The following is a 27,098-nucleotide window of genomic DNA, read 5'->3' on the forward strand; positions in this document are numbered from 1 at the left end:
CTATCCAAGTGTCTTTTAAATGTGGTAACTGTACCTGCATCTCTCACTTCCTCTGGCAGTCCATTCCACACATGAACCATCCTCTATGAAAATGTTGCCCCTCAGGTCCTTTTTAAATCTTCCCCCTTCACCTTAAAAATATGCAGGGAATTGGTGTAGCTCAGCTGGCTGGATTGCTGGATTGCATGGGATCAATTCCCATCACTGGCTTGAGGTTACCGTGAAGGGCTCTCTTTCTCAACCTCTTCCTCGCCTGAGACCTGGTGGCCCTCAGGTTAAACCAGCACCAGTTGCTTCTCTCTCTAATGAGAGAGGAACCCTATGGTCTGGTAAGACTATGGTGACACAACAAAAATATGCCCCTTATCTTTGATCCACAATTTTCTTGACATGACTTCTGACTGTTATTTGTTCTTGGAATTTGCATGACTGGCAAAGCTGCATTTATTACCCATCCCTAACTTCCTAAAGAAGTTGATAATGAGCCATCTAGTGCTTGTTTTTATAATTGATTTACTTGCCAGACTACCTGAGAGATCTTGGAAGTATCAATCATACAGTGTGGGACTGGAGTCGTGCAAAGGCCAGACCCGGTAAAGGTGAAAGATTTCCTTCCTGGAAGGAATTAAAGAACAGGCTAGATTTTATGGCAATGCCTTTTATATCTACCTTCTTGTGGCTCACACTTAACAAATTAGATTTGGTTTTCTATCCTCCACAGTATGATTTTTTTTTTTCACTCAGTTACTCGCACTTACTTTAGAAGTCCAAATAGGCAGTTCTCATTATGAAATGACTTTGGTGGCTTCACATAGTTACTTTCTGTTGGGTCATTCAAACAAATGTAGAAATGGTTTTTCTTAGTCACTGTAGAATCGTGGATTTCTGGAGGAAGATCCTTCAAAAGGAAATGGGATGACACTTGAGTGAAATAATTTGTGAGGCTATAAGGATAGAACAGGGGAATGAGATTGCTTCTGCAAAGTGCTAGCATGGACTGAGTGGGCTGAATGGCCTATTGTGTTGTTTTGACTCTCAAAAATGGCTTCCACCATGTTATCTTTGCTGAAGGATATCCACTGTTGACACATTCCCATATTTTTCATGTGTTTTCGATATTCAGATTGTTGCATTTATCTAGCTTAATATCCGTCTGTGTGCTAACCTGCGCAGTTCTGTTGTCCAGATGCATAGATTTTCCATTCCCTCCCTGACCCCTCTCACTTGCAACAGACGCATATCACTTGTCAGCAGATTTCATTGAAGCTGCCATCTCCATATTGTGCATAAATAGTTAAAACCATATAGATCCAGCCTAATCTCCTGTGGATAAACACAAAGAGCTATAGATGCTGGAAATCTGAAACTAAAACAATGTGCGTTGGAGTAGACAGGTCTGGCAGCATCTAGAGAGTGAAAGCAGTTAATGTTTCAAAACCAGTGACCCTTCTTCAGTCCTGACTTGAAATGTTAACTCTTTTATATCGATATGCTGCCAGACCCTGCGGTGTTTCTGAGGCACACTTTTTTTTCTAATCCCCTGTGCAGTTTTACGAAATGATACCCTCCTGCCTGTCATTCTAACATTTTGCTGCTTTTCAATCCAGTTAGCCAGCTGATTGATTTCTTTTGTGTGTGAAATTTGCCCACATAGCTACTCCTGTGAAAATGTCAGGTTGAAATTAAATACCTTATACTGTGCTTGTCTTTCTGATTCTTGCCAGGCCTCAACTCTTAATCAACTATGAGGTAGTCTTAGTTAACACATACTCTGTGCTGCTTACCAACATTGCCTAAAATGAAATTGATTAAAACTGACCAAATGTTTTGTGTATTGTTTATGTATCTAACTGGGTATTTCCTCAGCTCAAGCACCCTAACAGAGGGACTGTAAGTCTGCCTCAGCTCATCTACTGAAGCACTCATCCAAAACCTTTTTTATTTCTCAATTTGGCTGTTGGTTCCCTCAGTTTTATGGATGGCTCATTTGCAATGCAGAGTGATTCCAACAGTATGGATTTCAGTTTTCACACTGGCTGAGATTACCACGAAGGACTGTCCTTCTTAACCTTTCCCCTTGCTTAAGGATTAGTGATCCTCAGGTTAAGCCACCATTGGTTGTGTCTCTGTAATGAGAAATCAGCTCTGTCATTCAGTAGGATGATTCTGACTTTTCACTTCTCAATTTGATATTTCAAATTAGTCCTGGCTGGACTTTCACCTTCAACTCTCTGTGCACTTCCTTGTCCTAAACTTTGCATTTATCCTAATTTGCACCATCCAGTGCTCACTAACCTGTGCCAGCCCCCTTTGAAACAGTACCTTGATTTTAAAATTCTCACCTTTGTTTTCAGATCCTCTGTTGTCTGAGCCCTTACCGTTTCTGTAACCTCCTCCAGCTGTACAACTCTCAAATGTCTCTACGTTTTGAATACTGACCTTTTGCAAATGCCTGGTTTTAATGGCAAATGGTGGGTGTGCCTTGAGTCATAAACTCTAAAATTCTCTATCTAAACCTCTCTACCCATTTTACCTATGTCTAACCAGGTTTTAGGTCCTTTGCCTTGATGTCCTCTTTGTGTGACTTACTGTCAAATTGTTGTATTATGCTCTTAAGGATCCTGGGGCATTTTGCTGTGTTAAAGGTGTGATATAAATGCGAGTTATCATTGATACTTATTATGTATAAAATATGATCCAATGTGGCTTGGAACAAATATTTTCTTCCTACATATATACTATACTGAGAATAGAATATGAATGCAAACTAGCAAAAAACATAAAAATGGGTTGTAAAAGTTTTTGTGGGTATTAACAAGGAAATGTTGGCCAAATGTGAGTTTAATACAAGTAGAGCTGGATGAATTTATATTTGGGAATGGGGAAATAGCAGAGAAGCTAAATACACTGTGTCTGTTATAATTCAACAAAATACGTGACAGAGATTTCATATCTCATGGCAATGCCATGACCAATCAAAGTCAACCTGCCTGGTTTAAAGATAAACAAAGTCTAATAATCAGATTTACTTATGAATTTAAGGACTTAGGAGCAGGAGTAGGCCGTCTGGCCCTTTTGTGCCTGCTCCATCACTCAATAAGATCATGGCTGATCTTTTCGTCGACTCAGATCCACTTACCCATGCTCTCGCCATATCCCTTAATTCCTGCATTGTTCAAAAAAAGATCTATCTTAGCTTTAAAAACGTTTACTGAAGTAGCATCGACTACTTCACTGGGCAAGGGATTCCATAGATTAACAACCCTGTGGGTTCCGTCCTGAATCTGCTCCCTCTAATCTTGAGGCGATATCCTCTTGTCCTAGTTTCACTTGCCAGTGGAAACATCCTCTCTACGTCTATCTTATCAATTCCCTTCATAATTTTATATGTTTCGATACGATCCCCCCTCATTCTTCTGAATTCCAATGAATATAATCCCAGTCTACTCTGTCTCTCCTCATAAGCCAACCCCCTCAACTCTGAAATCAACCCAGTGAACCTCCTCTGCACCCCCTCCAGTGACAGTACATCCTTTCTTAAGTAAGGCAACCAAAACTGCACACACTGCTCCAGGTGTGGCCTCACCAACAGTCTGTACAGCTGCAACATAACCTCCCTGCAGCTTTTAAACTCCATCCCTTTAGCAGTGAAGGACAAAATTCCATTTGCCTTCCTAACTACTTGTACTTGAAGACCAACTTTCTGTGATTCATGCACAAGGTCACCCAGGTGTTTCTGCATAGCAGCATGCTGCAACGTTTTACTATTCAAGTAATAATCCTTTTTACTGTTACTCCTACTAAAATAGATGACCTCACATTTATTAACATTGTATTCCATCTGCCAGATTTTTGCCCACTCACTCAAAGTATCTATGTTCCTCTGCAAGCTTTGCCCTGCCACTCATCTTAGTGTCATCTGCAAACTTTGACACACTACACGTGGACCCCAACTCCAAATCATCTATATAAATTGTGAATAAATGTGGTCCCAACACTGATCCGAGAGACACCACTAGTCACTGATTGCCAGCCAGAATAGCACTCATTTAACCCCACTCTTTGCTTCCTGTTAGTCAACCTCTATCCATGCTCTCTACCCATAATGCCATGCATCCTTATGCAGCAGCCTCTTGTGTGACACCATATCAAAGGCCTTTTGGAAATTGAGGTACACCACATCCACTGGGTCCCCATTGTCCACCTTGGTCATAATGTCTTCATAGAATTCCAAAAGATTTGCTAAGTATGACCTGCCCTTCATGAACCTATGTTCAATTTCTCTCGAGATGCCTTGCTTGAGTCTATTATCAAGGAAGAAATAGCATCTTCCCCACTACAGAGGTTTAGCTAACTGGTCTGTAATTCCCCATCTTTTGTCGTCTACTCTTTTTAAACAGTACTGTTTTCCATTCTGCTAGGACTGCCTCAGAATTCAGTGAATTTTGGGAAATTACTGTCGGTGCACCTGCTATTTCTCCCATCATCTCTTTTAATACTATGGGATGCATTCCATCAGGGCCAGGAGACTTGTCTATCCTTAACTCCATTAGTTTGCCCAACACTACCTCTTCCATGATGATGATTGTTTCCAGGTCCTCACCTACCTTCACCTCTTTGTCAATTACTGGCATGTTATTAGTGTCCTCCACTGTGAAGACCGATACAAAATACCTGTTCAATGCCTCAGCCGTTTCATCATATCCCATAACTAAATGCCCCTTCTCATCCTCGAAAGGACCGCCGTTTAGCCACTTGTCTGTTTTCTACATTTATAGAAACTTTTGCTATCTGGCTTTATATTCTGTGCTGATTTTTTTCTCATGTTCCATCTTCCTTTATAGCTCTTTTTGAGGCTTTCAGTTGACCTTTAAAGTTTTCCCAATCTTCTAGTTTCATGCTGTTTTGGGCAACTTTGTATGCCTTCTCTTTCAATTTGATAGGCTTCCTTATTTCCTTAGACACCCATGGCAGGTTACCCCTTTTCTTACAATCCTTCCTTTTCTCTGGAATATACTTTTGTTGAGCAACTTGAAAAATTACTTTGAAAGTCCTCCACTGCTCGTCAACTGTCCCAACATAAAATCTTTGTTTCCAATCTACACTTAGCTAAGTCCTCATACTATTGTAGTCTCCCTTGTTTAAACACAGGACCCTCTCCACCTGTATTCTAAATTCAACCAAACTGTGATCGCTCCTTTCAAAAGGATTCTTAACCATGAGGTCATTAATTATTCCTGTGTCTTTGCACAGGACCAGATCTAGGATAGCTTGTTCTCTTGTTGATACCATTGCATACTGTTCCAGAAAACTATCATGAAAACACTCAGCAAACTCCTCCTCAAGGCTACCCTCACCAAGCTGGTTCGAACAATCAGCATGGAGATTAAAATCCCCCATGGTTTAATTCTCAACCACTCAATGGTTTCTTCTCATGCAGTATAAGTGGTGATTTCTCCTTGAATTGGTATTCTCGTGAAATGTCCTGGTGAATGCTAGACAATGAAGCTTCACAAAATGTCTTTCTTTTAGCCATTCTTAAGTTCTGTCATAACACTTATGACCAGAAGCTAAAAGCTTACTTTGTAACTGTCTTCTAGAATTAAAGATCCAAGGGACTAGAGAGAATGAGGAATTAAAGGAAATTAGTGGTAAAAGGTTGTATTGGAGAAATTAATGGCAGTTTTTTTTTGACAAGTTCCCAGGACTTTATATTCTACATTCCAGAGTATTCAAACAGGCAAATATGGAAATGGTAAATGCATTGCATTTTCTAAAATTCTATAGATTCTGTTACGTTTCTTGCAGATTAGAAGGTCACAAATATTACTCCACTACATGGGAAGGAAGAGGAAAAAATTGAGAACCATGGACGTGTTAGCCTTACGTTGGTAGTATCTGGCATTTCCCCAATTATTCTAAAAGAAGAGATAAATGGTGCAAAGATAATGTTGATCTGATTGGACATAAAGGGAGAAAGAGAGGACTGTAGGAGAGTTGATGTTTCGAGCATAAGTCCTTCATCATCGCATTCCTGATGAAGCGCTTATACGCAATACATCGACTCTCCTGCTCCTCAGATGCTGCCTGACCGGCTGTGCTTTTCCAGCACCACATTTTTTGAATCTGATTGGACGTAGTCAGCATGAATTTGTGAATATGAAATTGTTGGACAAATAAATGGCTCATTTTCACCGTGGCAGTCTGTGACCGATGGGGTGCTGCAGGATTTGTACCTGGGGCATTAGCTGTTCACAGTTTGCACCAATAATTTGGATATGTGGACCTAATGTTAATATTTCCAAACTTACAGATTACACAAATCTAGGTGGCAATGTGTGCTGCAGAGGTGCCAGATACAAATCAAGAGGATTTGGACAGACTTGGTCAGTAGGCAAGAACTTGGCAAATGGAATATAATGTGGAAAAATATGAGGTTATCCATTTTAGTAAGTGGAGCAGATATGCTATTTTTTTGAATGGTAAGAGATTAGAAAATTTGATACTCAGAAGGACCTGGATGTCCTCCTCAATAAGCCACTGAATATAAACACGCTGGTGCAGCGAGGTATTAGGAAGGCTGATGGAAGGCTGTCTTTCATCATAAGATTGGAGTCCAGAATTAATGAAGTCTTGCTTCAAATATTTAGGAGTTTGGTTAGGCTGCACCTAGAGTATTGTGTACAATTATGGTCCCTTACGTTCAGAAAGGTTACCTTTGACGGAGAGCAACAAAGGTTCATCAGTCTTGTTTCTAAGTTGGTAGGGCTATCCTACGCAGAGAAATTGGGACAACTGGGCCTGTAATCTTTAGAATTTTGAAGAATGAGATGTGTCCCATTAACACCTACAAGATCCTTGAAGGGATAGACAGAAGAGATGCAGGTCAGATGTTTTCCCTGATTAGAGAGTCTGGAACCGGTGACCACAATTTCAAAATAAAGGGAAAATACTTAACAAGGAGAGGAAGAGCAGAATTTTCTGGCTCTAATGGTGGTGAAGATTTGGAATCCTATACCTCAGAGAGCTGTGGAGGCTCTCATTCAGTAATTGACAGATTTCTAAATGCCAACAATGTAAAGGGATATACGATAAGTGTATGGGAAAAAAAGGAGTTTGAAGTGGGCAATCGGCCATGATTGCATTGAATGGGGCAAGCTCAATGGGCGAATGGCCTACTACCATGCTCCCACAGTTTTCATTCATCCTTATAAAGGCCTCAGATAGAATCCTGTTAAATGCTTCTTGGCATTTAACCAAATTAAATAAATTGATTTACACTCTCCCAATTTAGTTAAATATTTGTAACAATATGGAAGCTAATTTTAAACAGCAGTAAATGCAGTCTCAAAAATGGGATTTCACTCTAGTGGGTTTATAAAAACAAACCTGCCAAAATCTATATTTTGTTTATATATAGGACATTTGAAACGTACAATGTTATTATTAGTATGCTTCACTTGTTGCTTATATCATCGCTGATGTAAACTAATACCAAGATTACTTATTTTGAACTTGTCATTACTGATGACAAGGCTGTGCAGATTTTACTTCCCGAAGCAGAGGGGCAATATTAAATAGCGAGGAAAAGCCTGTTACTACTCTGATGCCATTTGTCTCCATTCTGACGGCTCGTGACTTTGTTGGTGGCTCTCCCTATATATCAGTCACATACTGAGATTTGGTTTGAGTCGTTTCTTTTAGTGAACTGCTGATTAGCACATTTCTCAAATGTAAACTGAAACCAGCCATCTAATTGTGAATGGTCGCAGAATGCTGGCCTGATGCACAGAACCCAGGGAAAGTAAGAAGGTGGAGATTCCCTAAAGGTTGCATGCACTTAGTAAAACCTACTCCACTGGTAATGAGATACTTTCCAGATGCTTCACCATCCCACTTGGGAGATAGGTCATATCATTAACATGCTCTGCAACTTCAGAGCTTTAGTATTTGTGAAAGGATCACATCACCAGTTGCAGGTCAGGGAAATACTGACTTCTGTAGTCCTCCCACATAGAACACTGGATTTCCCTGTTAGTTCGCCTGTTTCCATGTAACTGATTGGATCCAAGAATGAATAGTCAGCTTATATCTAGGTGTTAATAATTTTGCAGGTAACAGAGTGGTTGAAACAGCACTGTGGACACGCACTACAGTCTCCTGTACATGAACAGTGATTGTGTATGGAATAAAATGATATCACTGCAACAGGTGCAAACTGGATTTTTATATTAGTTTCCTTTCTACAAATAGTCTACCTTTGAGAGACTATGTTCAGCATGTTAATTATAACCTTAGGGACAAAAGTAGGCTATTCAATCTCTCCAGCCAGCTATGCTACTGGTTCGGTAAAATCTTGCCTTACCTGATTGTGGCCTTAACTCCATTTTCCTGAAAGGTTCTTGAATGCTGTCTGGTGAAGAGACTGTCAGAAATTAATGAGGAAAGAATTGAGGATATATCCTTTCAGCAACTACCCTGTCAAGATGCCTTGAGTCTTCTATCTTTCAATAAGATCACATTGTTCTGAACTCCAGTGGATATAAGCCTAGCCTTCTCATAAGACAAATACTTGACCCCAAAAATCAGCCTAGTGAACCTTCTCTGAACTTTCCCAACACAAGAAGCAACATCGGAAAATGCTAGAGAAATGTTTCTAAGAGAACAAACAAATAAATGAGCCTCAGATGTTAACACTTCATTAGCATTTAAATAATTGGAACAAAGTAGTTAGGAGAAAAACGTTTATCACTGAAGCTGTGTGCAAATTGCTTTAAAGAATAAATAATGACGATTGAGACAAAAGAGTAATAAGAACTCACTATCTGAATAGCTGAGGTTAGAAGTCACAAGACACCAGGTTATAGTCCAACAGGTTTGTTTGACATCACAGATCGGAGTGCTACTCCTTCATCAGATTAAGTGAAGAAAAGCACACAGACACAGAATGTTTCGGCAGAGAGATCAAAATATTGTACAGATGGTGTGAGTGGAGTGCTGAGAGGCTGAATAACAAGTCTCTGCAGGTGATCAAGAGTGTCAGACAGTGTGAGTAAAGTGTCAATAGCTGAAAAAGAAGTGAAGGGATGACCTATGATCTGATTAATTGAGACAGAGATAATTACAAAAAAAATTTAAAATAAAGTAGTGCTGGAGAAAACTAAATGACTAGAATAAAATGATAGGAGAGTCGCATGGTGAGGGTCAAACCAAAATAACAAGTAATCCCAAACTGTACAAACTAATTAAGGAAGAGAGATCATAACGAGTTATCAAGGTGATGGTGTCAAGACAGGACAGTAAGGAATTTTTTACAAATGCAGAAGTGTGGTGGGGTTACATTTAGTGCAACCAGAAGACCTCTGCCCAAGGCTCAAAGTGAATATTCAAGTCAACAGGAGCTGCATTAACACCAGATTCATCAGCCGTGCTCCCAAGAAAGTACAGAATGTCACCCAAGCACAATACAATGCCATCAATGCTCTTAAGACCAAATGCAACATGGTCATCAAACCAGCAAAGTAGGCGCTGTCATCGTACAGAATAGAACGGACTACTGCAAAGAAGCATACTGATAACTGAAAAACCAGGAACACTACAGACAATTACCTGCCAGTCTGACCAAAGAACACAGACTGATCAAGTCCTTCAGACTTGCCTACGCACTCTCATCCCACATACTTCTCGCGTCGGGGACTTTACTGCCTTCTGAAGATACACAAAGCCAACACACCTGGACACCCTATCGTATCAGGCAATGGGACCCTGTGTGAGAATCTCTGTCGAGGGCATCTTGTACAGGGGACCCCCAGCTTCTGTTGCAACACTACAGATTTCTTACAAAAACTCAGCACCCACGGACTACTCAAGCCCGGAACATTCCTTGTTACAATGGATGTTTCAGCATTCACCAGCATTCCCCACAATGATGGCATCACTGCAACACACTTGGTACTCGATACCAACAACTGCCAATCTCCGGACACCATTCAACAACTCATCCACTTCATTCTCGACCACAACATCTTCACCTTTGACAACCAGCTCTTCATCCAGACACATGGAACAGCCATGGGGACCAGATCGGCATCCCAATATGCCAACATTTTCATGCACAAGTTCGAGTAAGACTACTTTGCTGCAACCACTGTTATACACCAGATACGTCAATGTTATTTTCTTCCTTTGGATTCATGGTGAGAAATCACTGAAACTACTAAACAATGATATCAACAAGTTTCATCCCACTATCAGACGACACTTCAGAATCAGTTTCATTCTTGGACACATGCATCTCCACCAAGGACGGACACCTCAGTACTTCACTCTAACACAAACCCATGGATAACCTCACAATGCTGCACTTCTTTAGCTTCCACCTTAACCATATTAATGAAGCCATCCCCTATGCCCAAGCCCTGTGCATACACAGGATCTGCTCAGACAAGAAGAAATGCTATGGACACTTAAAGATAATGAAGGATGCCCCCATTTGAATGGGATATGATGCTGAACTCATCTATCGCCAGTTCTGATGTGACACAGTGAAAAGCTGCTACATCCTCCTTAGAAGACGGGCACAAGACACGACCGATAGAGTATCATTCGTGATCCAGTACTTCCCGGAGCAGAAAAACTATGCCATGTTCTTCACAGCCTTCGTATCATGGATAATGACGAAGATTCCGACAAGGTCATCCCCCACACCTCCACGTCTCACTTTCAAACTACTGCCAAACCTTAAACAGATCATTGTTAGCAGCAAACCACCCAGCTTTCAGGACAACAGTGACCAGAAGAGATGCTAGCTCAACAACATGGACACTACCACCACACATGGGAATACCACCCACCACCGGAGGCTGAGTGTACTTGACCACTGAGACGTTCCCTGGCTGGGAGGGAACATGCCGATCTGGTCCATTCATTCATTCTGGATTAGTGGTGCTGGAAGAGCACAGCAGTTCAGGCAGCATCCAAGGAGTTTCGAAATCGACGTTTCGGGCAAAAGCCCTTGTCATAGCTTCTGCATGGTCTCGCGAATATGCCATGCCTTAGGACATTCTTGCCTACGGGATATAGGATTGACAAGGTTGGCCGAGTCACATGAGTATCTGTCCTGTTTTGACACCATCACCTCGATAACTTATGATCTCTCTCCCTTAATTCGTTTGTGCATTTTGGATTACTTGTTACATTGGTAAGACCGTCGCCATGCGACTCATATCTATTACGCTATTTCTAGCCATTTGATTCATCTCCAGCACCACCTTATTTTAAATTTTTTTGTAATTATCTCTCTGCCTCAATTAATTGGACCATAGGTCATCCTTTTACTCGTTATTCTGACCCTTCAGAGATCTCTTATTCAGCCTTGCGACACGCCACTCACACCATTTGTACAATACTTTGATATCTCTGCCTATAAATTCTGTCTCTGTGTGCTTTTCTTCTCTTCACCGATGAAGAAGCAACACTCTGAAAGCTTGTGATTTCAAGTAAAACCGGTTGGACTATAACTTGGCATTGTCTGACTTCTAATCTTGTCTATCCTAGTCCAACACCAGTACCTCCACATCACATATAGCTGAGGTTGTGAAAAGTAATTGAATGTGAGATTGAGACTAAAACATAATGGCTCTCATGATAGGGCGGTGTGAGGCAGCGTGATGTAAATAAGGATTTTGTTCGGATAACCCAGCAGAGTGTCCTTAGTGTGAAACAATGGAAGAAATGGGCTGTCTTATGTGGTACTAGGCACTGATAGAAAGTAACTTCACAGGATTTAGGACCAGCAGCAACTGCAGGCAATTAGGTGCTGATAGCTGGATAGTAACAGGTCAGAGAAATTTATTCAATAAAATTTTGCAGCATGAATTTGTAACTTATGTACTATAGCCATCACATTTTGGCACAATCCTAAGCATTCATCGGAAGTCTGAATTGTATTCAGGAATACTTAGTTATATGAGGACCACTTTGTTTAATTTCAGTACCTCTGAGGAATTGCATTGTGCTGCGTTCAGTTTGCCTCAGAGATGAAATTTCTTTGTGTGGGGTAGATTGGGTGTAAGACAGAATGTACCTTGGGTGTTACAACGTTATGACTAAAGCAAAGATAGCAACTGCTCTGAAATGTTTGACTGTAGAAGAAATGATGGGAAGGATTAGTCGATAATGAATGGATCACTGCAACAAACACAGAAGGGCAGACTTATATATCATATACATAGGTCAACTTGGTATGGAAAACACTATATTTCAGGAGTCCAGGGGTTTCATCAGAACCTTCACATTTAACTGGCTGAAAACTCCCTTCAAAGATCAGATTACTTGATAAGCAAAGATAAAGTAATTATTCTCTGTGAATTGTGTATAAGCAATGGAGAAATAGACTCAGGGCTATCTGATTATCATGTTAATGTACTAACATTCATGATCACAATCTCAGAATTAACTAAGGGCAAATGTTTGTATAGTCTTCCATTCATACCAATCTAAGAATGAGTAGATGATGATCACTGGATCTCAATGGCAATATGTCTGTGGAAGAGTATGCCTTAACCTGCGAGTACAATTATTCATAGCTGCTGATTAGCTACAGACTGTTGAAAGTGTTTCCAAAATGTGAGGGGGGAGTGCGCTGAGATTCTGCTCTGATATCCCCTCAACTCCCAGCTATTCTTCAAGCCCCATTTAGCTTCTTGTAAATAAGGCAACCCTCTCGTTGATGCAACACTTACCTGAATATTGATGGAAAAAACACATTTTTGTTGAGGCTTTTCATTTTGCACTCATCAGGACAATTTGCGAGGATATCAGTGTAAAAGGGATAAACTGTATGAGAAGAGTGAGATGATTGGCAAGTGGATTGCCGTGAAACGTTTCTTTTTGGCAGTGTTCAGATTCTGTGCTCCTAGTGACTAATTGTCTAACAGAACTGAATTGAATCACTTGGGACAATATGGGAGATGCCCCAGTGCCAGTCATTTAAGGTTAGCACTCTTCGGTTCTACAATGAGCTCATTTATGTGGTCAAATGACTGGAGTTCGAACGTCATGTCTGTATATCCATATTCATGACTTGGAGGAAGTAGGATAACCAGTTATCTCTCTCATCTTGTTGAGGCCATTGTGAGCAAACGTGATATGACTTAGTCTGCTGGCCTGCGTTCTTAACTCATTGTGTAGTAACTACAGCTTGCACCTTTATTAATCCCTGTTTTTTCAATCCCTGTTTGGTTTACACCTATGTTTCTGCTCATTTTATAGCAGTACACAGCTTTTGATGAGGAGCTATTTTCTCCTCAGGCTGCTAGGATGAGATGGAACATAGAAAAGTACAGCACAGAACAGGCCCTTTGCTCCACGATGTTGTGCCAAGTATTAATCCTAATGTAAAATAAAATAACAACCTACGTATCTCTCAATTCACTGCTATCCATGTGCATGTCCAGCAGTCGCTTAAACGTCCCTAATGACTCTGCTTCCACCACCACCGCTGGCAACGCATTCCATGCATTCACAACTCTCTGCATAAAGAACCTTCCTCTGACGTCTCCTCTATACCTTCCTCCTAATATCTTAAAACTATGACCCCTCGTACCAGTCAATCCTGCCCTGGGGAAAAGTCTCTGGCTATTGACTCTATTCATTCCTGTCATTACCTTGTATACCTCAATCAGGTCTCTCTTCCTCCTTCTATCTAGAGAGAAAAGTCCGAGCTTAGTCAACCTCTCTCCATAAGATAAGCCCTCCAGACCAGGCAGCATCCTGGCAAACCTTCTTTGCACCCTCTCCAAAGCCTCTGTATCTTTCCTATAGTAGGGTGACCAGAACTGGACACAGTATTCTAAGTGTGGCCTCACCAGGGACTTGTAGAGCTGCAGCAAAACCTCGTGGTTCTTAAACTCAATCCCCCTGTTAATGAAAGCCTAAACACCATATCCTTTCTTAACAACACTATCCACTTGGGTGGCAACTTTGGGGGATCTATGTACTTGAACACCAAGATTCCTCTGTTCCTCCACACTGCCAAGAATCCTGTCTTTAATCATATATTCAGCATTCAAATTCGACCTTCCAAAATGCATCACTTAGCATTTTTCCAGGTTGAACTCCATTTGCCATTTCTCAGCCCAGCTCTGCATCCTGTCTATGTCACGCTGCAGCCTGCAATAGCCCTCGATACTATCAACGGCACCTCAGACCTTTATGTCATCTGCAAATTTACAAACCCACCCCTCAACCTCCTCATCCAGGTCATTTATAAAAACTACAAAGAGCAGTGGCCCAAGAACAGAGCACTGTGGGACCCCACTCAACACTGACCTCCAAGCAGAATACTTTCCATCTACAACCACTCTGCCTTCTGTCAGCCAACCAGTTTTGAATCCAGATAGCCAAATCCCCCTGTATCTCATAATTCCTGACTTTATGAATGAGCCTACCAGGGGAACCTTAACAAATGCCTTGCTGAAGTCCATATATACCACGTCCACTGCTCGACCTTTGTCGACCTGTCTTGTCACCTCCTCAAAGAACTCAATAAGATTTGTGAGGCATGACCTGCCCCTCACAAAGCCATGCTGACTGCCTTTAATCACGCTATGCTTTTCCAAATAGTCATAAATCCTATCCCTCCAGAGTTCTTTCCAAAACTTTGCTGACCACAGACGTAAGACTGACTGGTCTGTAATTGCAGGGATTTCCCTATTACCCTTCTTGAAAAGAGGAATAACATTCGCCTCCTTCCAATCCTCTGGTCCGACTCACATGGAGAGTGAGGAGGCAAAGATCTTTGCCAGCAGCTTAGCAACCTTTCTCGCTTCCTGGATTAGCCTAGGATAAATCTGGTCTGGCCCTGGGGACTTAATTTTTCAAGCATAGTTAGCTGCTCCTGTGCATCTCCTCCTTTTGTGTGTAGATGCTGTTATTGCTGACCCAGGCCTGACTGAAAATCAGCATGTCTAGACTGTTGAATTGACACACAGTAACATTGTGCTATTCAATCCATTTGTATTGCCTTTGTCAATATCGGAACCTTGCCCGAGTGTGACGGAATTGTCAACTGAGATGAATCCCTGGATGAGCTTGATCCTGTCCTTGCCCAATGCCTAGGCATAACCTCCATCAGAGATTGATAAAGATTGATTGCAGACTGATAACCTGGCTGTAATAGTTGCTCATTGCCTCGCCTACTTCTTCAGTTTTCTGAAATTGTAAAAAAACTTTCTCTGTGGATGTGGGCATCACAGATGAAGCCTGCATTTATCATCCCTTGCTGGTTTTTACATCCATTACCTCCACTGGATTCCTAGACCACAGGAATGGGAGTAAGCCATTCAGCCCATCGAGCCTGCCCTGCTATCCAATACGATCTAGGCTGAGCGAACAGCTAATTTCCTATTACTCACCTCAACCCCATAAATCTGCCTACAATTGATAATCAGCAATCTGTCAATCTCTACCTTAAATATACTCAAAAGCCCAAGCTGCTTCAGCCTTCTCGGATTGGGAATTCTAAAAATTCACAAGTCTCTGAGTAAATATCTTTGACCCTCATCTTTGACCCAAATGGCGCACCCCTTTTTTTAAGTTGTGCCCTTGTTCTTGATTCTCCAACCAATGTGCTGGATACAGTAAAGGCTGTGTGCCCTGACCACAGCCCAATTATAGTATTGAAATCTTTGCTCCAGAACTAGCCACACGTCTAACCAAATAGGTCCAGTCAAATGACAATGTTGATATCTACCCTACAATACAGAGAATTGTCCAAGTATGTCCTATCTAAAGAAAGGTAAATGAAATCTAATCCAGCCAATTACCACTTCATCAGTTTGACTTGTGCCTTATAAATGGTGGATGGTCTTTGGTCACATTGAGTTACACAGTGCAGATGTGCTCTTGTAGCTATGATATTTTCTAATAGTTGCTCCAGTCAAGTTTCTGGTCAGTGAGAATCCCAAAGAGTGTAATGTAGCACTTTCCATTTGCATGAATGAGTGCAGCTCCGACAGCACTCAAACGTGACGCTGTCCAGAACAAAGCAGCCCATCCATTGCCTTTAAATGTTGATTCCCTTTGCCAGTGATGCACAGTAACAGCATTGTGTACCGTCTATAGCATGATAGCAACTCATGAAGACCCTTTTGACAGCACCTTCCAATGCTGTGCCCACTTTATCCAGCAGGACAAGACAGCACATACATTGGGACACCAACATCTGTAAGTTCCCCTCCAAGTTACTCACCATTCTGACTTGGAAATATATCACCATTCCTTCAGTGTTGCTCGGTCAAAATCCTGGAACAACTTCCCTTGTAGCACAAGGTGGTGACTGCATCAGATGGGTTCCAGTGGCTCAAGGCTCACCACAACCTTCATGAAGGCAATAGTGCAGGGTTGGGCTTGTTGGGGTGTTGCTAAACCTGCCAGTGAGAGAGACATTCCATGAATTTGTATTTTCCAAGGGTATAAGTGAGCCAGTTACTGTGCCTTGAGAGAAACAGCTTCATGGTCGCAGTTACTGGCACAAGTTTGTTATTTCTATGTTATTAAAATTGAACTCTCATCATCAGACTGTTCTGATGGATTAGACCATATTCTTTTAATTATTAGTCCAGACTTTTGTTTTACTAATAGTTATAATACCACTGTAACCACTATACTTTGCCACTCAAGATCTTGAGGAACCCTTTGTTGTTTGTAACTGAAAATCCACAAGACGTGAATTAGTTTCAATGGTTACTGACTGTGAGGATCTGGAAATGATGCCAACCTCTGGATTGTACCTTTGTCTGTGGCCAATCTCTTTACTACAACTTGTTAGAGGTCTTGCAAAGATTTGCAAATCAATGATTTAACTTGCACATTGAATTACGGTGTATAGTTTTCAATGTATAAACTAAAGTTTTGCAACGTACAACATTGAAACAGACTATTCAGCTCAGTAGTGTGTACTATCTACAAGATGCATTGCAGGAATTCACCAAAGATCCTCAGACAGCATCTTCCAAACCCACAACCACTTCCATTTAGGAGGACAAGGGCAGCCGATACATGGCAACGCCACCACCACAAGCTCCTGTGCAAGCCACTCACCATCCTGACTTGGAAACATATTGCCATTCCTTCACTGTCCCTGGGTCAAAATCCTGGAATTCTCTCCCTAAATGGGATTGAGAGTCAACCCATAGTAGGTGGACTGCAGCGGTTCAAGAAGGCAGCTCACCATCACCTTCTCAAGGGGCAACTAGGGCCACGCAATAAATGCTGGGCCCAGCCAGTAACACCCACATCCCACCAATGAATAAAGAAAAATAAACTGATCAATGTCACTGTTTTTGCTTCACGCATGCCCCTTCCACCCAACTTTATCTAACCGTATCGTCATAACCTTATCCATCATTCAGCCGTGTAGCTTCCCCTTGATTTGGATATCAAATATACATTTACCCTTGATAGTTTATTTGTTTGATCAAGTGTAATTTTGAATGCATGGACTAGATCAGTTGTATAATTATATGTTTTGATTTGGGGGAGTGTTAAGGAAGTGTGGGTATTCAGTGTGTGACTGTATGCCTCAATGGAAGATTATTTTCTTTTGTGAGTCATTTGCAAGCAGCACTCCTGCAAGTTTCATTAATAGCATTGTTTTTATTTCTCCCCTTTTGTCTTCCACCACCTCTAGGTGTTGCTGTTTCTTCAAGAGGAAAAGGAAGAAGAATGCAGATAGGCACAAATGACTGCAGCTTTCGAGGGGCGGCGAGGTTCTGCTTGCATGTTCAACTCCCTTTGTTTTGGATGAAAATGCCACGTGACTGGTTGAGAAGCTTCAGACTCTGATCCTTGTTTTGTATGATTATTATTTTTTTGCCTGTGCCTGCGTGTTCTCCGCTGGGAAAGGATCCTCTTATTTTCCTTCAAAACACTCAGGCTCAATTGCACTTCTTACCATGATGACCAAATTCCCACAAGAGAAATGGCCAGACAGACGCAGATGCAGAAGTCCTCAGGCTTTTCACTTTTCCTGGCTGCGGTTTAGGGCGGACGGGGGTGTGGGAGAAGTGTGGTTTGGAGGAGGTGGGGATGGGGTGGGGGGAGGGGGTAAGGTGGTGAGGAAACTGGGTGATCGGCACCTCTTCCACACCACCACAAATCGAGATGAACAGTGTGGTGAAACACTCGCTCTGGGTACAAATAGACTCTTCAGTGCCGAGCTGCCCACCCAGAGGAACGAGGAGTAAGCCAAACTGACATGGGCAGATACAGGTGCACTTGTCGCAAAAAAAAAACAAAGTGGTTGTTCTATTTTGTGATGTAGCATATAAGCTGTGAGAAATTTTAAAATCTACTGTTTTTCCCTTCCTCCACTTCCCTCTTCCCCTTCACTGTTCAAACTTTTCTTGACCTTGTTTGCAACTTTTGGGCTTTGGCCGTTGTAAGCCGGCTGAAGTAATTTTTACGAAAAGAGATGGGCTCTTTTGCTTTCTTAAGGTGCACTTAATGTTGGGGTGGGTGCGCGCGTGTGTGTGAATGTGCGTGTGTGTGTGTGTCTATGTTGCTGACATCCAGATTCGATCAAATGCAGTGTGAATTGTGAACACACACTGGCTGCTGCAGTAATTTCCAAGCCAGTACTGCCACTTTTAAACATGTTTTTTTTAGTTGAAATGTTTGATGGTTATTATCCAAAGAGCACTGTTTCTGTGGAAACATTACAAAGTGAAAACAGCATTAATTTCCTTCCTGTCCTCCTCCTCCTCCTCCTCGCCTTTCTCTCTCTGTCTCTCCCCTCCCCTAAGAGTTGGCACGTAGGATGCCTACAAATGTCACTGACATCTGATCTAAGGGCGACTGCATAGCAGTTGCCAAAGTGAATAGACAGCATATTTATGTACGCTTTGGGCAATTTTCACAGGGCACAAAGGAAGATAGTTAGGAGCACTGCATGTGGTGATGTCATCCTCGAGGACAGACTCTTCTGACTCTGGCCAGGTGGCCTGGAGCTTTTTCCTGACCTGTCTCCCTTGTTGTGGTTGTAGGATTTGCTCATCTTCATAGGGTCCGAATGAGTGGCATTCTTTTCATAACATGCAAGCAGCAACTTGAAAAGGATTGAATGCATTGGGATTGTAGGAAATGCTCCCAGTGTTTTGACCGAATGGGTGGGAGAGCTGCGAGGTGCAGGGTTGTGTGGTTGGGGTTTGTTTGGTCAGCATGAAGGGTGGGTGGGGTTTACAGAGGAATTCCCCTCTGTGACATATTCAGAAATTGGATCCTTAAGCAACTCCTAACCTGCTGGCCAGTGACTGCGGAGATTCCTGCTTGAGGTAGCTGTATCCTCAGGAAGCTGCAAAGTGCCTGTGGCTTTACTTACCCTCCTCATGCTGCGGCTGAAACCCAAAGGCTGGGCACCGGAGATGAGTTCATGGAGATTAACCATTTTGCCCGAAGTGATTCCCCAGTTCTCCCGTGGGTTAGATAGCTGGGTTGAGGCAAATTGAGCAATGGAGATGTTAGCACTGCATCCCAGCTACATGTCTGGACACAACACCAGAGGGTCTGAGTATGGTTAAATGACCAGAATTAACTAACCGTACCATAACTAATGCCCCAAGTACAGTTCAGTTAAGTTTCTATAGCAATGCGAACTGAACCAAAGTACTTCCGAATGCGGTGAATCTCATCCACGTCTGGATCATCCTACTCAAATCATTTGACATCATTGAGCCCTGGTTTTTACCTCTGAAATCTATGGATTGAAGTGATGCAATGTTACTCTGGACATTCCTGCTCACATATTCCAAATGATCCTGAAGAGGTGTCTGTAGGAGAGTCCTTCCTTGGGCGTTTGCATGTGTCTTAAAGGTTCATTATCTGCAGTTATCTTAGTTCGCAACAGGCTCTGTACCAGGTACATGAAAGATTTTACTTGGGGCAATCAGTAACTTCAGTGACAAGAAAATTCTCCTGAACATCCAGTAGACTGTTAATTGGCTGCTGATCATTGTAACCAGCAAACCACTATTAGTCAAACACTATAGCAAGTCAAATGTCCCAGTGCATTGAAAGGCTGGTGTTGACCATCTGTTGCTGCCACATGCACTCCTGAGTCTATCTAGGAGTTTCGATATGGGAAGATGGAAACGGAGGAAACCGGCTCAGGCTATGTGGGAGGAAGCAATCTTCTCTTTCAAGAGTTGTGCAAGCTGTTTGAATCTCCTTTTGTGGTCTCATCATGCAAAATGTTAACATTGTTATCTGTTCAATATTCTGCTCTTTTTAACACTGAAACAAGCGGCTGGTTTTTAGTTACCAGGTTGTGCAGCAACACTTTTAATTGATTGTCAAAAAAATAATTATTTTAAATTGGCACCTTTCCTGCGGGGGTGCAGAGAGGTGGGGAAATGCAACTTCTCGAAGGCTGTAGTCCCAGTTCTTTGAACTAGACATTGTTCCTTAAAGTGCGGAATTTCTCAGGCCAGTAACTTAATGCATTTCGAGAGATATTTCAAAGGAGGTATGGAGGCTCCAGGACCAGAGGAGCTGTTAGCAGGCAGTGGATTGCACTGGTTAAACTGTCTGTGTAGACAGTTCCGATTTGACTTAACTAGTCCTTTATCCAGGTATCCTCTTGCTGCTGTCAGGTTAACTTGTTAGTGTGGATAACTCCAGATGATCTGTTTACTCAAAGTACAATCTACTCGTTTCAAAATTGTGTAACTTGAATTATGTTGATGAGAATTGTACATGAATGCACTTGCCTCTTGTGCAATTTTATTTGACTTGCTTAATTCAAACCATCGGTTAATTGAGACTTTCTTTCCAAGCAAAGTACAAACTTGAATGACCAGAAGTAGACAGTATTTGGAGTGTTCTGGCACATACCTCACACTTGTGTTGATTCTCGTCATATTTAACCATTCTGTGCTGTAACTTTCAAAGGGCTTAAGGTATTCTGTGGAAGAAGCTGACGGAGCAGCAGAGAGAGGGGGGAAAACGACTTATTTGGGGAGTCGAGAAAGACACCACCTCAGCAGCAACAGCCAAAAAAAAGCATTAAGACTGACGCATTGCATTGCTCAGGTTGCAATGAAGGGAAATTGGCTTGGGAAGCACTCTCCAGTGCTTGAATCTAAATTGATCATAGCCCCTTGTGTGTCTCTGCCAACTGTGGGCATCAGGGACCAAATAAGGCTTTGTTGACCGTGCTGAGAGCCCTGGAGAATGGCTCAAATTTGTTGGTGCAGTGCTGGTAAACTTAGAGGACGTGATGCTCCTTCACCTCCTTTGCAACCCAGTCAGACAAGATCTATTTTCCAGGAGGCAGCTCTGTAAGAATTGAAGAAATGAAACAATGATTGTACATTTCATTAGCTGCAATTGATCTTCCACTTTATTTTGTTATTTCAGAATACTCCTTATAGCCTTAAGAATTTTAATTTAAAATACATTTTGTGGAAAATCATAATTTGTTTGTATTTTTCCCAGATGCTTTGAAATGCTCCTATAAGGCCCTTCTGTTGTTCCTTTATTAAAAGGTACAAAGAAGCTAAACATCTACAGTGTTTGGAAAACAGACTTGGGAAGGAGTTGTAATGTCTCCTGATGAGCTGCTGCAAGTAAACATTGTTACACATTCTGACAGGCAGAGCAACTCATCAAATACCATTCCAAAATATAGATTAGTATCACATTCCAGTCATGAAACATGTTATGAAACTGCCCATACAAAAAAAACAAGCACTGGGAATTACCTCTAAAGGAACAGGGGAGCTCAGCTCTTGTGAACAACTTTTGGTGTCTGTCTTGGATGCTCTTTCTGTCTTAAGTGTTATGTTTTCTGTTTGGGTTGACCTTTCCTCATTGACCCTGTTGGGAGAGGCTGGGAACTACCTGAGGTAAAACGTAGAGTTTTTTTTTTAAGAAAGAGGGTTACGTAGCTGTTGACTGGTGAAGTACAAACCCATTATAGATTCCTTAATAGCTGGTTGTTTGGAACTTTGATCACTGCTGTCAGAACTCATACTTGAACATGATGATTTAGCGATACAGTGGAGCCTATAATATCCAGTCACTTCAGGAAGAAGCCTGCCCCGAATCTCCTTACAATGCAGCTTTCAGGTGTAATAATATTTGAATGAGACAACATTGCAGATTTGTCTGATTCTTCCTCCCTCTCTCAGTGGCTGTTTTGTCAGGACCAGCTTCCACTAAGTACTGTCCTAACTTTTTCTAACGGGACCTAAACCAGTGGGTTTGGCCTGGTTGCTTAGGCAGGAAGGCTTCTATTTAATCAAAGTGACTGGAGGATTAGGTTTCACTATCAATGAGACTTCCTTTTGTTCGTTTTGCTCCGACCTTGAGCGTGTGAGTAAAAGCTGTGTTTTTACTCTTTGTGGTCTTGTAAATATAGCACACGTTCGCTTACTGAGCATGAGTTTCTTAATAAAATTCTCAAAATTCTAGACTATAATAATTACAAAAAAAAAACAACCAAGTTTTGGTTTGTTTTCTTGTTTTACAACTGTTGCTGTTTGTGCTGCTTGTTCTGTATCCACAGGGGAGGGTTCTCACGAGTTGGCCACAGTTTTGTTTTTGTATAAAATACAACTGTGGAAATCATTTTTTTTAAAAAAAAAAGAATGGTTAAACATGTCTGTCCTTTTTCTTGGTAAAGTAACCTTTTGTTCCTATTTTCTTTTAAAAATTGAGAATTAAATAGTTTTCTATGTGCACTCCTGGCACCAGCCTGAGCTTACATGCTGTCAACATTCGAACATTATGGTAAGAGATGGGGAAGTTTCTCTTTCTGAATTAACCATACGAGTAGGTTGCAAACCTTTGTGGTCAATCCCATTATAGCACACTCTGGGGAAACTCTTGTCAAGTTTACCACCCATTTGATTTTTCTCTTGTTTCCTTTTAAACGACCTTTTGATGGTTTGATGATTCAACCCTGAATTCTGCAGTGACTTGTTTCCCTTTCTAAACGTTGTTTCAGCACTCCAATCCAGATGTAGACCAATCTTCGACAGATAGTTTTGCCTCTTGTCAAGCTAAGATGAATGGGTCTGTCCCGTGTCCAGCCATTTGGACACCACTTCACCTGATCAGCCTTCCACCTCAAGGCCTCTCATTTCCAAGCAGTTATTAGTAATCAAGCCACACACAGCACAATGTTTTCACTTTGTCCCAAATCCCCTTCCCATGAGGAATCTGTTTCAGCAGTGTATCTGATTGAGATACAGTTGAACTGCTGATGTGTAACATTGGTTGGGCAGGGGAGAGAAGAAAGAGTAAAATTATTTTGTTTTAAAGTGAGTGTGATTGACCATTACTTTTTAAAATATATTTTGTGCTCATTAAGTTGCAGAGTGCCAGCACTGGGGAATAACGGAACACTACACCTCCCCCCAACATGTTTTCACCCTAGTAGTAGGTCTGGGTCTCTTCAGTTGGGTACCACATGGGGCTGTTAAAAGCTCTGTAGGCCACTTGCCCGAGATGCACCTTAACCCCAATCTCAGAAAGTCCTTGCTGAGTGTAGGTTTCCTGCCATTAACTGCTCCTGCTGGGCCTTCAATCTCAGCCGAGCCTTTCAGGCTATTGGTCCGGGCTGGATTTGAACCCCAAGCTTGAAGGGGTGGAAGGGCAGCTCCACTGGCCTTCACTGTAAAACAAAAATGAGTTGATCTGGTGTCTCCCCATTCTCAATTGTCCCACTTTTTTGGATATCAGCTTGGAAAGAGTGTTTGACTGCAGATAGATTGGACAGCACTCCGTAGCCGTACCCAACGTCATGGCAACAGATGCTGATCAAGTTAGGGTTCAATCAAAACTTAACCATTTGGTGATAAGAGGACAATTATTGTCATTAAAAGTATTAGTAATCCGCCTCCCATTAAAAGTCTCATCCTTAAGCTATCACCAAACTACAGTAAAACCTAACCAAGTTGACTGCTTTGGCATGCTGGTCAGAATGATGCAGTCAGGCTCATACAGGATCTCAGCATCAGGCACATTTACACTTTACTCTTGGCACTACAGTTGACCCTAAGTAAATTTGGGAGGGCGCAAGTTAATTTAAATTAGAGCTCTATTATCATCTGGGTATAAGCACAATTTAATTCAGGCACTACTTGCTACTGAAAACTTACTTGTTATGTTTGAGAATCTTAACATAAATGTGCCTGTCAACCTCCTGCGACTGGTCCGTATTGTGCAAAGGTTTGGCAAGGGAGTATCATAAACTGGAAAGCTAAACTTCTGAAGTTCAGTCTTCACAATGAGCTGTAATATCACCTTAGCCCGGTGATAGCTGGTCCTATAATTGCTACCAAGATTCAACAAGGGAGGAGCTTTAAGAACATTGATCATTGTCTCCATCCTTCAACAACTTTTTGGTCAGTGGGTCAAATTAATCTATCTTGAAACTGAGGCGTAAGGGGTTGGGGGGGGGGGGGGGGGGGTATAGAAGGTGAGCCTTGAAGCGCTTGAGGTTGCTGTTAGCTGAATTACAAAGGTTGCACAATTGGGCTCAACTACAGGAATGCAAAGTGCACTCTGACAGGTGGAGTTACCATTCATAGGGGGTGATGGCTGGTTATTGTACAAGAATGTTGCAATTACAGAGACTGGGTTAGGAATCATAGGTCATATGCTGTGAACCATACACATTTCTGTGTGTAAATAGATTGATTCTGAATTTTTTAATTTAACTGATATTGTTTACCTGTTTTATTTGTGTCCAAGTTGTTTTTAGGTGGTGGGCAAAGGGAAGAAAAACCTGAAATTAGTAACAGGATGGAAGTTTCTAAATCCCCTATAGGTTAGGAATCAGTGTCTAGCATAACGGGAGGGTTTGCTGGTTATACAGCATGCTCATCCTTACTTGCAACTAAGGGAGAATTTAAGGTGCAATTTCAAAATGAAAATACCTGCATGTCCAAACAAAGGCTTCAAAGGAATCTTTCTTACCCATAAATTATCATCACCCACTGATCCACTATCCCAGAATATCACTACACCTGAGGGATACATTGCTCAAATGTGAGATTTGATTGGAGGGCAGAAGTAGGGATACCTACTGCAGTGAAGCCAGGCCCTTCACTTTCCCTTCCAACTTGTAACTGCAAAGGAATATTCAAAGCCCTTGAGGCATTCTTCCACTTATAATAATCCCAGGGTTGTAAGTGGATAGCATTACACCATAATTCATATAGTGTTGAGTGTAGGTACCTGTACCCATGCCTTTGCCAGCCTTTATTTTAATGCTACAGCTCTTAAAGTGCCCCCCTTGGAGCAAGCATTTTGAGGAGCATTCCATCTGGTGGCCTGTTACTGTTGCAGTCCAACACACCATGCCACGTCAGAACAGTTTGAGCACTTCTCCGAAGTTTTCAAAAGCCACACCATGGTCATGGAGCTACGGTGGTGAAATAAAATATATTTCTCTTCATAGCATTCACGCATTGTGTTAATAAAACCCACTTAGATTCTTCAATTCTGTGGGACTTGGGTAAGAAGCTCAACATGAAGTTGCCAGTATTAATTACAGGAGTCTTTGGAAAGCTGGCTGTGGAGATATGATGCGGAGCCTTTGTTTTGCAGGGAAAGGAGCTGGTGACATGTCTGGAAGAATCAGGACTTTGCAGGTAGAATCCCATTGCTCCTTGTGTCCCAAGGAGTGGGACACGTGGGGAAAAATAGACAGCAGCCTCCTCAACTCCACTTTTTCTCCCATTCTCACTCCAAATTCAACTCTCAAAAGTTGATCCGTTATCTCGAGTGCTGAGTGAAGTGTGACATTTAAGAATCTTCAACTCAATACTGTTTTTGCATCTGCAATGCTTGCTAGAAGTTGGAGGGTGCACCTATGTAGAACTTCCAGTATTACGGAGCTGTGGATGAAACAATTCAACATAACACAGAAAAGGCTGGAAATATTGAGCAGTACAGGAAGCGTCTATGGAAAGAGAGACAGACAGACATCCAGAGCAAATGTTTTGGTGGATGGAAGATTGAATGTTAATTCATAGTTCTTTTTCCATGGAAGCTGCCTGACCTGCTGAATGTTTCTGTTTTTATTTCTATTTCTTATTTTTCCAGCATCTACAATATTTTGCTTTTGTGACAATTCTGCCTGATGACATTTGGTGCTGCATTTCTGCACGTGGCTTCTTGTTCAGCGTTGTCAGCAATCCTTTCCCCCCCCCCCCAAAAAAAAAAGTAAAGATCTGGTGTGGATCCATAGCCTGTTTAGAGAGTCTCTGGGTTGGCGTTTTGCAAAAGGACACATTTGTTGATTAGTCTCCTATTGCATCTAGCTCTAGATTTGTATTTGTGATGGAGATGTTTGTTTGGCTGGGATTCACATACAGGAGTTTATGTTCTACAGCTGATAGAAAATCATTTTCTCTGATCTTAATTTATAATGGTCAATTGACACTGTCTTTGTTTGGTACTGTGACATAAAGTGAGGGCCAGGGCTCAACTGGGCCCAGCTTTGCCAGCCCAAAATCCTTGTATTTGTTTTTTTTTCCCCCTTTTAATCAGTTTGGGTAGGGTCTTCTGTTTGGAAGTAGAAACTGCAGGATTGCACAGTCTTATCATTGTACTGTAGAAATGTTGCATTGTAAAATTCCAATTAAAACTGACATTCTTTCTACAGCACCTTTTTATTTTGTGATGACGAACAGGGCTTGCACTTAACCTAATTAGCAAAAGTCTCCATCTGTATTTTGTCCTTGGTTAAGCTTTTAATCATTATTTTCCATTAAATTGTTCTGTATTCCCAGAGGGTGGCTGAGCACATTACTCTGTTAATCAGGAACTGTGTTTTTCCCCCAAACCTATGCCGATACCACCTGCAGGCAGCTGCCAGAATCAGTGATGAAAGCTGTGGAACAGAATCGAGGGAGGGACTGAATGGCCTCTTCTGCTTGTTATGTTACTAAGTAGGTGGTGCTCTGGAATCTTTCAAAGAGTGCTATACCAGGATGCATTTTCATTCTTTTCTCTCTGTGGATTCCAATTCCCTTTCTCTCTCGCACTCTGCACACTGCATGAAAAGTAAAAGGCATGTGGTAGCC

At 41.8% G+C, this 27,098-nt stretch overlaps 1 protein-coding gene across 8 annotated transcripts in view; it reads left to right on the forward strand.

Annotated features, from left to right (window-relative positions):
- LOC122542603 (casein kinase I-like) overlaps positions 1 to 26,676 on the forward strand; it is a 222,480-nt gene extending 195,804 nt beyond the window's left edge. For all 8 annotated transcript variants that reach the window (XM_043680562.1, XM_043680555.1, XM_043680554.1 and 5 more), the window contains one exon: positions 17,693 to 26,676. In XM_043680562.1, coding sequence (XP_043536497.1) covers positions 17,693 to 17,747 — 55 coding nt within the window. In that variant the 3' untranslated portion in view covers positions 17,748 to 26,676. The remainder of the gene's footprint in view (positions 1 to 17,692) is intronic.
- Positions 26,677 to 27,098: the final 422 nt, after the last annotated feature.

The sequence above is a fragment of the Chiloscyllium plagiosum genome, chromosome 40, assembly GCF_004010195.1.
Source record: "Chiloscyllium plagiosum isolate BGI_BamShark_2017 chromosome 40, ASM401019v2, whole genome shotgun sequence".
Taxonomy (NCBI): domain Eukaryota; kingdom Metazoa; phylum Chordata; class Chondrichthyes; order Orectolobiformes; family Hemiscylliidae; genus Chiloscyllium; species Chiloscyllium plagiosum.